The sequence below is a fragment of the Bombus pyrosoma genome, linkage group LG15, assembly GCF_014825855.1.
Source record: "Bombus pyrosoma isolate SC7728 linkage group LG15, ASM1482585v1, whole genome shotgun sequence".
Taxonomy (NCBI): Eukaryota; Metazoa; Arthropoda; class Insecta; order Hymenoptera; family Apidae; genus Bombus; species Bombus pyrosoma.
In genome coordinates, this window is record NC_057784.1 from 7,523,553 (window position 1) to 7,537,534 (window position 13,982).

General features: G+C 30.7%; 3 protein-coding genes across 23 annotated transcripts in view; 1 reads left to right on the forward strand and 2 right to left on the reverse strand.

Moving 5' to 3' along the window:
- Positions 1-96: 96 nt before the first annotated feature.
- On the reverse strand, positions 97-10,069 carry LOC122575840 (alpha-protein kinase 1). Of its 11 annotated transcripts, none has more exons than XM_043745314.1 (16): positions 9,987-10,069; positions 8,538-8,617; positions 8,035-8,329; positions 7,815-7,956; positions 7,623-7,742; positions 7,257-7,531; positions 7,064-7,173; positions 6,275-6,976; positions 4,998-5,186; positions 4,460-4,797; positions 4,056-4,358; positions 3,738-3,921; positions 3,298-3,360; positions 2,951-3,210; positions 2,680-2,830; positions 97-2,600 (listed from the first exon to the last, which is right to left on the reverse strand). In XM_043745314.1, exons 3-16 carry the CDS (start codon positions 8,262-8,264, stop codon positions 2,593-2,595), a joined length of 3,075 nt encoding a protein of 1,024 aa, XP_043601249.1. In that variant the 5' UTR covers positions 8,265-8,329; positions 8,538-8,617; positions 9,987-10,069; the 3' UTR covers positions 97-2,592. The 11 variants fall into 11 exon arrangements, with proteins under 11 accessions (XP_043601249.1, XP_043601248.1, XP_043601239.1 ...); XM_043745313.1 differs by having other exon boundaries at positions 2,680-2,824; positions 3,654-3,921; XM_043745304.1 differs by having other exon boundaries at positions 3,654-3,921.
- A 480-nt stretch (positions 10,070-10,549) lies between these two features.
- Positions 10,550-12,152, reverse strand: LOC122575849. The gene is made up of 4 exons (XM_043745327.1): positions 11,440-12,152; positions 11,251-11,364; positions 11,029-11,185; positions 10,550-10,957 (listed from the first exon to the last, which is right to left on the reverse strand). Exons 1-4 carry the CDS (start codon positions 11,767-11,769, stop codon positions 10,791-10,793), a joined length of 768 nt encoding a protein of 255 aa, XP_043601262.1. The 5' UTR covers positions 11,770-12,152; the 3' UTR covers positions 10,550-10,790.
- Positions 12,153-12,239: 87 nt separating this feature from the next.
- Positions 12,240-13,982, forward strand: part of LOC122575844 (origin recognition complex subunit 2) — a 112,868-nt gene continuing 111,125 nt past the window's right edge. For 6 of the 11 annotated variants that reach the window (XR_006319553.1, XR_006319552.1, XR_006319557.1 and 3 more), the window contains exons 1-5: positions 12,327-12,833; positions 12,928-13,044; positions 13,119-13,328; positions 13,421-13,677; positions 13,764-13,978. Coding sequence is in view for 1 of the 11 variants with exons in the window: in XM_043745322.1 (XP_043601257.1) it covers positions 12,794-12,833; positions 12,928-13,044; positions 13,119-13,328; positions 13,421-13,677; positions 13,764-13,978 (839 nt within the window). In the remaining 10 variants the exon portion in view is untranslated. Of the gene's footprint in view, positions 12,834-12,927; positions 13,045-13,118; positions 13,329-13,420; positions 13,678-13,763; positions 13,979-13,982 lie in introns of all 11 variants that reach the window. The other 5 variants (XR_006319554.1, XR_006319559.1, XR_006319555.1 and 2 more) reach the window with 5 other exon arrangements.

The following is a 13,982-nucleotide window of genomic DNA, read 5'->3' on the forward strand; positions in this document are numbered from 1 at the left end:
TGAAGTACAGTATAAACAAATTTTAACAATTGTGTGTATATAGAATTTAATTTCAATGCTATTTATAGCTATATATAAGCATGAGTTACGAGATTGATATAAAACTGCATTAATTTTTACATGATTGTATTTTATATTTATATTAAATTTAAAACGTAAATTATCAATCAATATAAAAAAAATGTATATCAACTATTATTTTTGCAAGAGCAGTTGATTCTGCTTCATATGCTTTTAATCAGTGTCTAGATAACATACAATTCCCAAGTTAAATTTTTTATTTAATTAGTCACTTTGAGACACATACATCCATCTTCAATATCAGTATAGTAATATGATAAGAATTTGTCAACGTACCTTGCCTAATAAATTCGCAAATCGGAGGTTGCTGATATCTAATAGTAATTAGATACAAATTTTTTACGGTTTTTATGTTCTCACTTAACACGATGAAGTAGCGATAAATTCGTGAAAGATTTAAATAGTATTGATTTTTCTTATTGGTGTGTAATATTTACATGTTTTCCTTTTCACATTATTATTGAGAAATGCACGTATAATTGCAAAATGAGTTTAACTTTATGCCATTATTGTACTAAACTTCAATAATTATATACAAGCTATGATCAAAGATATAATACATGTTACTGGAATATGCTATTTTGTTATTTGTATATCAGAATTTAATAAATGTGAATTTAACGTGAAAAACGTTATTTACAAATTGTTTGATCTTTTATTATTTAGAAAAAAATATTTTGAATGGGTTTAGACATACAAGGGAAGATGAAATTGAAGGTGAGTATATAAGAAAGCAGGAAAATTAAGTGAGTTATTTGAAAGGAAACAGGATATTATGAATTAAACTGCGTTTTTTCATTAATATCTTGCGCATGTTGTATATTTCTCGGTTACCTTCAATTAAATTTGTTATAATTATATCTGTATCTCAATCATTCTCTTGTATATGTATCGTGTTTTCTTTAATCGTGTTGAATTAGCAGATATGTTTATTTAACAATCTGCCACAAAAATTTAATCATTCGACGATAACACTTCGTATTATAGTACTATCATTCAGACATATTTCGTTATATGTATATCGTAGTCGTTTCGTACGTACTCGAGATTCGGATACGCTGATTCATATTTATCATTTCGACAGTTGCTCGTCGTTTCCTGAATCCTATGTATGCCTGAATATTATTTAACTTTGTGACTTTAATTTCTAAACCAATTTAATCTGAATATATTAACACGTTGTTGACTGATTAGATAAATGCGACGAAGTATCTACCATAAATTATGTATTCGTCTGGCATAAACTTTGATGTATATGTTTTTAAAATACATCAAAGACTTTCTTACACTTAATTTTTTTAAAGCACCACTATCATAGTTCATCTCTCGTATATTCTTCATAATCTATTTCCACGTTACATATTCGACACTATATTAATGAAATAAACATTTTGTAATCTTTTGTATTTTAAAATTAGATGAGAATAAGAGATTGTAGGATATTTATCAGACACATTAATGCCGATATTTCAATATCAGTTCGATTGAAACAGAAAGATAAAAAAATGCATATTGAATGTAAATTTCAAGATGATAACCATGACTCAAACTGCAGGAACTAGCGATTTTCAATTACGCTTTCAGATTTAAAATTATTTTTGACAAAAAAAAGAGAAAAAAAAAACAACAATAACAATTGATTTCCTTATGAGTTTTTACATTTCAATTTTTTTATTAGCATGTATCTATCTGCGCATTTTCACAATAATAATACATATTTATAATACATATATAACAGAAATCTTTTGTCTAGAAGATAAACAGATAGATATTCTGTTAAAAAATTTGTTCTAATGTTTCCAGTATATATAAGCACTTTATAATATAAATGTAATACATCGCTATATTTTAAATAAAAGGACGTATTAAGTGTCAATTATTTTTTTCTGCTGTAACATAATCTCGTATTTTAAATTTAAACAAAACTTATATTAATGCAAAAAAAATAAAGGTTTACGAATTTCCATCGTATGAAATTTTTGTTCTTGATATATATCCTTCAGAAAAAGTTATTTACACAAAAAAGCATTTCTTATGTTCGCTTGAATATAGTTTACTTGAATCTGAGTAATATATACACAAAAATATTAGTTTAGTATAATTATTTTAGTAAGTATCTTACTTAATGTGTTAATTATTAAATCATAATCATTGCCTTTGATATTGCCTGTATCATCTCGATCTAGATAAACTTAATCATAGTAAAACTGCCAGACTTGTAAATAGTTCGAATTTACTATAGGTTAAATATGAGAATATTATCGAGAACGTATATAGGAGTATATTCGTCGCATATATTCGAAAGTGTTCATTAAATTATATTCCAATATCTTTCAATACTTGCTTTTAGCTGTGAATACTCATCCAGTGAGAATAAAGTATCAGAATAAAAGTAATTCAAAGATATAAATACGGGTCAGGAAAACGTACGTAACAGACTGTCGGGTTTTTGTATCATTGCTAATATCTTGTCCCACATGTCACTTGTACACTTCGTGTATGCATAATTATTTATAGATCTGTAATATAGATATTTAATGTGTTTTATTATTGTATTTAATAAAATCAGAAATTGAAATATCACGGGGAGAGACTTACTTTCGATTTCCGATCCTGCTGAGATAAGTTTAGTGTGCGGCTGTGCAGTTGTGCTTGGTTGTTGATTACTTAGTTGTCCTGTAGTCACTGGTGCAGCAAAACCTGGAGGTGGTTGCATTGCCCAATGTTGAGTTGGTGCATTCTGCTGTTCCTTATGAACAAAATTTATTATGAAGATTTACTATGCAATATGTACTTTTAAATTTGTTTCAAATGTCTGAAAATATAAAATATAATAATGAAAATGAAATATCATAAAAGTGTTTAATACCTGTTGCGCATTATGTGATACAGTGTGTGTAGGATGAACATGTGGAAATTGCCATGTACTAGTAGTTTGGAATGGAAGAGGCCTAGAAGAACTAACAATAGCTGGATCAATCGAAGTCCAGTCTGCAATAGGTCCAAAATTGTTCCATCCACCTTTTTGATGTAATGCTTGATGATGAAATTGTTGTTGCTGTTGTTGATTATTAATATCACACCAATCTTTAAGCGTATACACTGCATCTCCCGCGCATTTACTAATACCTGTTTTATACATTAATTAAATTTTAGATATTAGTCATAAAAATAATATAAAATGTTCAAGTAATAGTGACTATTATTACAATGCACCTTGTGAATTCAGAAGAGGGTTTCCATTTGGAAGATAGGTATTTTGTTGTGGTGGTTGTGCTCCTGTAAACAGCACACTAGACGAATGACTCATGTATAATATTATATAGATTTTTTTCAAAGTCACAAGAATTCACTTTTATACTTGGATAACACTATTGCTCACCACAAATACATATTTACTGACACTATTTTGCTATTTCCGATTTATATAACCAAACAAAGAATACACTTTTACTTTCTAAAGTTACAAAACGTTTGTTATTATTGTGTATATTTTTCTTGGATGAACAATGTAAACATAATATACGTTTACAATCATCACAGATTATTGACAAAATTACAAAAATACTAACCCGAAAGAGCATTGTTCGTGGGAGCCGGTCGCGGTATACCAAGACCAAAAGAATTCATGTGATTTGGTGTAGAACCAGGGAAACCTGGTGGTGGAAGGCGGCTACGTTGTCCCAAACTAGCAGCAGCCACAGTACTCTGAGCAGGGCTTTGGGTACCACTTTGTAACAAATTTTGTGGAAGACGAGACAGCAAGGAATGCGACTGTTGAATAACTTGTAGATTCTGCAGATGTTGGGCCTGCTGTTGCAAATGTGCTATATGGGCGACCTAAATAATAGCCATATACAATAACATGATATGAAAACAAAAATAATCATGAAACTATTGTTGTTTGTTTTCAAGAATTACTATTGATAAATTATTAAATTTCATACAGTTGCCAAGGAAGATATAGAAATTACCTGTGGAAAATGTTGTTGACCGAGGTTTGCAATATTCTGTTGATGTTGTACCCTATTTTGCTCTTCTCGTTCTCTTTGTTGCTGTTGTTGTTGTTGTTGTTGCTGCTGAAACCTTTGTTGTTGAATTTGCATTTCATTTTCCATAAGTTCAGCCAAAGCTTTCTGTGTTTCATGGAAAGGATCAAAACCTAGATCATCATCAGGCTTTATATCTGAACCAGATTCTTTATGGTTCCTAACTTCCTCCATAGTAGCATGACCATTTTGTTTTATATATTCACAGTTTTCTTGATTTTGTTGTGCCTTAAGAAATTATAGTTATTCTTCTTATTATCTATATTTAGTAGTATAAAGACAATTTAAATGATATTTATATTTGATTAATTATTTTATAAACTGCTTACCTGCAGAGCAAGCCTTTGTTGCAATGAGTTTTGTTGAAAATCTGCCATGAATTTAGATGCAGGAGAATTAACAAGCAAGCTTGATGTAAAAGTACCAGAAGGTTCTGATAGAGTAGTGTACTGTAGATTAGCATAAACTTCTTCATCTACGAAACCTTCAGAATTGAAATTCACTCCTGGCGAACTAGAAGGACTGGACTTTTGTACAACATGATTTGTTTGTGAAGTTTCAGGTTGAAAACCAAAAGCTGCTTGCCAATCTTCACTGGATTGAACAATTGGCAAAGAATCAGGAATAGAAGCTAAGCCTGTGGTTGTCCAATTCAGGTTTGGATTTGCTGTATATCCAAAAAAAATAATTATAACATTTTTTATATTTGATTTTATATAAACTATAGGAGAATATAAAAGGAAAACAGACAAATATAAAAACTTAATCAGTTTTTATAATAACTCGAGTTCATTACTACAAGTGATTATAAATCCACAAATCAATTTGTGAAATCCACAGCACTAAACAAAGATTATGTGTACATGCCTGTCAAAGAAGTAGGTGGCACTGAGGTGGTGGTAGAGATTTTCTGGAAAGTGTTTGAATTGAAGAAACTATTATTGTCCGTCTGAAAGATCGATCGATGATTGAATTGTATTTGAGACCCATTATGTAGTCCTGGTGGTGGCTGTTGATTGGCACCTTGTGATGAATTTGTGCTAGCTGGAGAGGAACCTAAAGATGATATGCACAAATTTCTACACTACAATCTCTATACAATCAAATCATTTTGGTAGTGTAAAATGCCAGAATAAACAGCTTCTAATACCATTCCTCTCTGCCACCATTAATGAATCTCAAAAATGTAAAAATATGTGTCCAGAAAATTATATTTAAATATAAAGTGAGAAATTACAAAAAAAAAAAGAGGGGAAAAAGCCAATTCTATACATACATATTATGTAGACATTCATTGCATATAGAAACAAAAACAATAAACAATTTTCCAGACACTTTCATATATATGTTTGCCCAAATGATGCAACTTACAAGAAGGATAAAGTCAAGTGTGTACAAAAACACAAAAAACAGTTACTATTTTTTTTCAAAGAATTCTCTTTATTTTGGCATATATCTATAACTATTTAAAATTTATTCTACAGTTATGAGACAGCCATAAGATGTGCATGTCATTAATATACTATACATTGCTCAAAAGTTATTGTTTTATGTTTAAAGTACAACATACAGTGTTATAAGAGATAGGCACACATTTAGAATGATTTGTCATTTATTACAAATACTTTGCATGACATATTTTAATGTTTAAATGATTTAAATATTGTAACTCCTATCTATAGCCTCTCACAGACTCTTCATAAATCGAAAGAATAAACTTTCTCCTACTTCTTTTCTTGCAAATATATATTCATAAAACTTCATTAAATTACAGAAACATGATTAAAAAAACAAACATATAAAAAAATTAATACAATTTAATGTAACAAAAAAAGAATATTTTTTCAATAAACACTGTTTAAAATTATCATAAAACAAATAAGTTTAAATTTTATCCTATATCTTTTTGAACCTAAAAAATAAAAGACTTCCAAACATAATTCTATAAATATTTTATAAACGTCATTTTAAACTCTAATATACATTTTTAGTAATAATAGTTATAATAGACATTTTGATCATTCTGTTTCTCTTATTCACATATTATTTAATGAATGTTATATATTGAATTTAGTCGTTTTCTACATATTTTAGAAGCAAGAAATCAATACATATAGAAATGATCACGAATATAAGGAACTTACCCAAAATAGCAGCACCACTGTTCTCCTCACTTGATTCTGTTAAATGTTCCACTTGATGATTCACATTCGGATCTTCCGTACTCGAAATTGTACTAGCCGGTGTACTACCTTCACGTTGTTGATCTGTTTCACTATCCGAATGCCGACGTTCTCCGTTCTGCATTATTCCATTTACTTTAAGTTCTTGAGATTGTTGCTGCTGTTGTTGTTGTTGTTGCTGCTGTTGGTGCTGAACTAATTTAGATCCTTTATTACTTTGCTGTTGTGATTGTTGTTGAGGTGGTGGCTGCTGTGGTTGTGGTTGTTGTTCCGATTTACACTTACTACCCAATTTCTGTAGTACGTCACTATTCGATTCGGAGGAAAAATTTCTAATATCCTTTTGTCCATTAATTTGTGATTGCACATTATTTTGTGTACCAATAGAGCTAGATTCTGATCGGGAAGTTGTCCGTGTACTATGTTTTTCTTTATTTTGACAATTTTTGTGTTTATTCCGTGCTGCTTGAGCTTTACTTTCACTATTACTTTTTCCTCTCCGTATATTCATATTTTCACCTTTATTATTATTGTTCTGTTGTGTTGAACTACCAGAGGATACATGACTCTGCTGGTTTGTTGTACTACTTCCGTTTGTCATGTTGTTTTGCTGAGAAGTTGTTTGTGATGGCGGTGATAATTCTTTACAATTTGTTTGTGAACCTGTAGATATAAGATTAGAATAATTAATAAACTACGTATAATTATATTGTTATTAAATATAATTATCTTTGTGAAAGGAAAACCCACTATTTGTCTGTCCAGTTTGTAACGATGGCCAAGCTTCTTTGGCTTGAGAATTTGAAGTTCCATTCTCTCTAACAATACTGCCTGTCACTGATGGTGATGGTGTTGGTTTCCTTGCATAAAAAAGTTATTATTTGAGTTATGCTGTCTTCTCTTTCAATTATAATTCAGTAATTTCAAATGTAAAATAAATTACCGTTGTGCAGATGCATGTGACGCATGTGACGCATGTAATGATTGTACAAGTTTACGCTCATATTCTTGATGTTTGCCCTGATGCATCTCTTCTTTTGTAAATGATGCCTCCTGGTCCCCAAGATCATGTAAATACATACAATCTGGTTTTGGACAAGGCTGATTACGCATAAAATGTGAACAATACTTTGTTGTTCCTAGCGACGTTTTAATTGTCCGTCCATCCATAACAACGTTATTCACAGCCTCTATAGCACGTAGTGCATCTTCTTGACGCTAATAATAAAGAAATTTAAAAAAATATATATATAATTCCTAAAAGTAGTAAAATAATATAGCTTCTAATGTAAAAGTATGCAGAACTTACCTGATAAGTAACGTAAGCTGAAGCACTAGGGCCTTGAGACCCTGCATAGGAAGTGCTTTGATTTATTACAACCTTGTGAATTTTGCCAAATTTTCCAAAATATTCATGCCGCTTTAATGTCTGAAAATTAATTATTACAAAAATACTAAATATCAACAATATTTTATTTAAATTATTAGTGACCTTACTTACATCAGCATCCGCAAGTCTCAATGGTAATCCTACTACAAATACTAGATTTTTTTGTACTACTCTCACATTTGCTAGATGTTTACGGTTTTCTGTAACCCTTTGCTTACGTTGCTGATCTTTTAATCTCTTTTCTGCTTTTAATCTAACAAGGAAAATGAATATAATAAATATCGATGATTCATATAAACACAGTAGATATCATAAAATGGCTGTTACATACCTTGCAATTTCTTCCATACTGAGAGGTTTAAAATCGGCAGGATTTTCAGAATAGGCCTTCCGACAAGCAGGGCATAAACCATTCTCATCTGTACGAATTCTATGCCAGCAAAATCTACATATTTGATATCCACAAGTACATGGAAAGAAATTCAAATCATCCACTTCCAATGGTTCCATACACAAAGGACATTCCACTGCATCTTCTCCACTTTGATTCAATACTGACATTTTTGTTTCTAGTTTTTATATCACACAATATAGTAAGTTACCAAGATTTTCTTTAGTTATAAATCCTGCACACAAATAAAAAGTATTTTACACAAGGTATTTAACACTCTTTCAATCGTATATATGAAAAATTTGTAATTATCAATTATCAAAATATTTTAATCATGGTAAGAATATTATCAATGTAATACACATGGTAACACTGCAAATGCTTGGAATATACATTTTAATTGAAAAATAACATAATTATCAATGTAAATTTGGTACACATACGTGCAAAGTCTCCACAATGCCTTGATACTATGTAATTGACTGTACTTGCAACTTCTTATACACTAATATCCTTGCACAATCTGAAACAAATAATAGAACATTAAAACATTGTACTATAAAAATGTTATGAGTCAGACGTGTCATCGAGTATTAGCAGCCGTTTTCGTGGAATTCCACGTCAATTCGCAAGAAAATCCTTTGCAACGTACATCGTAACGGAATTTCTTTTTTGGAAATATTTCACCGTGGAAGCGTTGAAATGAATCATATAACAGAAGGAATTAAAACAGAATATTTTCTCGCAGAAAATATAATAGAAGACGATGACTGTTTAGCTGACAGATTTGACGAACAGTTGGAAAGGAAGGGTCCGTTTGACAGGAGCTGTCAGACGAACGTTAAACGAACAAATAACGCCTTAGATTTCAAAGAATTAGGTTAATCGCGTATGCCCTATGGTGGACGTAGAAATGACAAGTTTGTACGTGAGGTTGAGAATGACGACGAAAAACTTGCGGTAGGGCCCACCGTCTGTACTCTCCCACTCACTTTCTCTCTTTCTCTCTCTCCCTCGCTCTTACGGTGTGACACGAACTATACGAGAGGGCGACGATCGGATGAAACAGCTGTTGGTGGCGTCGAGAGAAGCGAAGAAACGTCAGAGAGCGAGTGAGAGGTACTACGCTATAGCAGGAACGTACGTGAAAATCCGTGGAAAAGTCGGCGTGGTGGGACATGACACGTAAATTCTCCGGAGATTCAAATACAACTATTCACATACGCAAGGACGATGGCTCGATGTTTCGCGTTACGATTTTGAAGGGGGGAAAAGGCGAGTGAGAGAATGAGGAATGGAAGTAACGAAAAGGAGTGGCGGAGGGAAAGAGAGGGGAGGGGAAGAGAAGAGAGAGTAGGAGAACGAGCAATAGAGAGAAGAGTAGAGACAAAACGAGAGAGAAAGAAACAACATACAAAAAGGAAGATAGATAGAATAACGATGCCATCATTCGTTTTGTCCCTTTTTAGCCAATGGTCGTTGTCTTGATCTTGCGCGTGAAAGAAAAAGACTCTCACCGATTTCTCATATCTGTTGTACCTACTTTTTTAAAAGAAACCCGTGATCCCAGTTCGAATGCAAACAAGTAATGGCCCCAACTCAAATATTTCAGTTTATGAAAAAAAAAAAAAAACTGTAGTACAGCGCGATTAACATAGTATGGCTCGCGGCGAACGTCACAAAGGATTGAATGATTTGTCGTCAGAGGGGTTGCTAAATACCCTGGACTGGTTACAGGGTATACCTGGTTCGTTTAACCTTAACTTCGTTACAATAGAGAAACTTTTCGACAGTCCTCGGTAATAGATAAACCGCGTGCCACCGTTTTCGTTGATTCTAGAGTTATGTTCACGCATTCGTCCGTCCAAATTTCTTGACTCTTGTTTACTTACGTTATAACTTTTCCACTAACAAATCTCTTTTCTGTACTGGGAAATTTTTGTACAGTCTTCTAGATCTGGTCGCATGCGCACCGCGACTGCGCAGAAGCGGACATTACATATACTGGTATTTAAAGAAAGGCGCATAGGTAAAGGATTCTGAAAGCGCATGTCAAACTAAAACTTCGATTATGTTATTATGACCGTACAAATCTTTGCTTTATATTCTTTTTTTATTCAGTTAGATAGGTCTATTATTTACGCGTGATATAAAATGGGCACTTAACGAATGTTTTTTATAATGTTTCAAGTTCTATTGGAAATTTTGATGCTCACAGTTTCTTCTATTTTATATTTACCGCGCACTCGGAAATGATTAGTGACTGATATGACAATGGCACCAACGCATGAAGACAAATGTTCCTAGTATCGGGTAAAATAAGGTACATTCTCATCGAACGAATTCTATTCTTTCAAAGTTATTTCAATTAATTAAATGTAAAACTCATTCATTCATATTACATTTGTCGTTGATATGGGATACAATAACATTTTGTCAATTTTCCATAATAATCTAAAATTAAACGTTGCGTTTTATTATAAAGCAACTAATTTTACAGTTTGCATTTTTCAGTTAAAATTATCTCTATGTATTTTTATCTGTTGATTTAATTTCTTATAAACAAATGAGGGTGCAAATAAATTTTTATAGTTAATGTAGTACACAATTTCCTGATATACAATCTTAAAGCAATGTATTATATATAATATTGTTTTTTCCTATTATCATCCTTTGCCTTTAGATCAATTACTTTATTACTCTTTTTCAACATTACCTTTGTAATTGACACCAAATAATGGATGCCGAGTTCTCAAATTTTTTGGGAATGGTACACTGCAGTTTTCTATTTGCATTGGTTTAGTTTTTGAAATACTTGAAAGTTTTCGTCTGATAGTAATTGTACCTACTGGCTTCATATTGACTACATGAAAAAATACAAAATGTTAGAAGAAGCCACTGATCACATCTTGAAATAGATAAAAAATATATTACCAGTTTTATATTGTGATTTTACTTTACCAGTATGAAGTACACATGTAACATTACATTTAACTTCATGATGTACTGCACAGTATTTTTCCTCTTTAATTTTAAATTTAGATTTTTCTCCAAATATTAACATCTGACCTTTAAGTTCATTTGGATCTATCTGCAAATTGCACGATATTTATAATATTAATATATTATCTTTTTATTTAAATATATTTAACTTACTGTTCCAGGAATATCCATGATCCATATGTCTTCGCTATCAGATAGATCATCTAAACTCAATGTAGTATCTGTAGTTTCCATAATTAAGTCTTCTTGTTGTACTAAATCACTGATCTAAAATAAAATTGATAAAATAATTTTATGCAAAGATTTCTGGTACAGAATATATATAAATTAAATTTTATTTACAGTACGTGGTCTTGTAGTAGATGTTACATTCATTGATGCTCTGTTGCCACTTATTTCACTTCTTGTTTCTTCATTATTTTCTATATGTTGCTCCACTTCTATCACATTTTTTTTCTCAGCTTTTTTCAAAATGCTTTTCTTAACTATAGGTGAATTAACATGCGGACTGGCAGGTTGAATGTTTGGATTGATCGTTATAGATTTATTACTTTTTGACTGAGGTATTTCAGTTTCTGTGGCATCCATTAGGACCATGCTTTTATTTAATTGAGTATTTAACTTAGTTAAAGAATCATCCACATCCAAATCACTCATATTCGATAAAACCATAAAATTATATCTTAGATTTATAAAATTCTTATAGTTTCCAAATTCTTCAAACAAAATTCATTAAGTTATTAACATTTATGTAGAAAATACAATTTGCACAATTTTGACATACTTCGCTATATCTAAAAAGTCTATTGTTTAATACACTATATAAATGAGATGAAACATTAAATTGTCACATAAATATATATAATGTTCAAAATAATCAAATGTACACGTTTTATTGGTATATACGTCTTCCAATACTAGGTTTTATATACAATAGTAACATCACAATAAATTTGAAAACAAAACCAACTAATTCATACTTTGGAATTGGAATCTACTATTAGATCTTTATACTTATATCATGACGATTTTTCCAGTTGTTCCACAGTACAGATGCTGCACCATGCGGTCACGTGTTGAAGGTGTTCCATATTAGCATATACAAGAACCTATAGAGTTAGGGATCTGTCCTGTTTGGTTCCACGCTAGCATATACAAGAACCTATTTAGTTTCGTCACAAACGAGGTGTATTTGTTGCGGTACCACACTACAAGAGTCTATTTTTCATTATACGGTTCTATGGAAATGTTCATACTTTTCTATCCGAGATAAACAAGTATGAGAATAACAAAATCGCGCAACAATTAAATTTAGCTGGCTCAAAAAGAGAAATTAATTGTTTGTTATATTTTTTTTAGAGAAGAAAAGAAAATCTTTCCTTTCAAACGATATGTAATATCTACAATAAATTATATAATGAATATTTCAATATATAAATAAATTTGCCACAATAATAACTAAATTGTATTACTATTAAAATATTGTCTATTTAATTAAAGTATTTGCCATACGGTGGTGTAATAGACGATATTTTGAGATAAACAAAAACGTGGTTACTCTAGGTTTCCTAATATCACTGATTAATTTTGATTCAAAGCGCTTATTTTTTAGACATCAGACGTCAGTTGCAGTATTTTTCAAGTGTTGTTAATTTTGTGGTACATTTAGTCTTAAAATAATTACATCATATACGAAATGTCTACCGAAAATTTACGACGATCTTCACGACTAAAAGGTAGTCTATAGATTGCTGACGATACGCTGTAATTTTAATTTTTGTAGGTATGTTTATTTACAATCTATTATTGAATAACTTATTTTTATTCTAGTAAGAAAACCTAAAAGGTATATGTCATCCAATTCAGATGAAAATTTGGATGATAATCCAGTAAATGCAGTAGAAAATGAACTCAGAGATGTAGAAGAGAATGTACAAAAGCCAGTTGGTAAATTTTCAATGATGAATTTAGTATTAATTTTTTCGTTCTTTCAAAATTTAAAAAATGTATTATTTATTTAGAATTATTTTCAAGTGATGATGTAAGCGGACAGGCATTATATAAATTCCAAACACCTAGTAGAAAAGATGCTATGACAAAGAAGGCACATTTATGTCGTACACCTATTAATGATGTTCCATTACCCATAGCTAAAGTTGTTCTTGAAAAGATAAATGTTTGTAATAAAGAACAACCAAAAACATCAAAGAAAGACCAGAAAATTTCAAAAAGTATAGCTTCTAAAATAATATAACATTCTTCATGTATTATATATTTTTTAGCAATAATATAAGAGTACTAATTTCTGTTTTTAAATATTCAGTTCCTGTTATTCAAAGAAAATATGAATCTGGATTAACATCAAGTGAAAGTGAGAGTATATCTGAATCTAGTGATTATCATCCATTTGAAGATACTGAAGAAACAACCGATAGTGAGGATGTAGTATCTAGTAATGATGAAAAAGATCAGATGAAAACAAGGAACCAAAAGCAAAAATTTATATCACAGTCACATTTATTGAATACACCAAAAAGAGTAACTAGAAAAAATAAACCTTCAATTATTCATAAAGATTTTGTAAGTAGAATATGATAAATTTCACTAAAATATGGATATATGAATTATACAGTACATTATTACTGTTATGTCTCATATTTTTAAAGCATATGCAAACTGATGAATACTTTGCAACACAATCAGAAAAGGTAGTTACATCCGATCGGACGTTAGAACATCTACGTAATTCTCGTTTAACAAAAGAAAAATTGGAAAAATTGTTAGCAAATCAAAGTCATGTATCTTTACAACATAAAAAGAATATTTATTCAGTAACTAATAACTACTCTACGCTGTTTCCTATGTGGTATTTTATTATGGAGTAA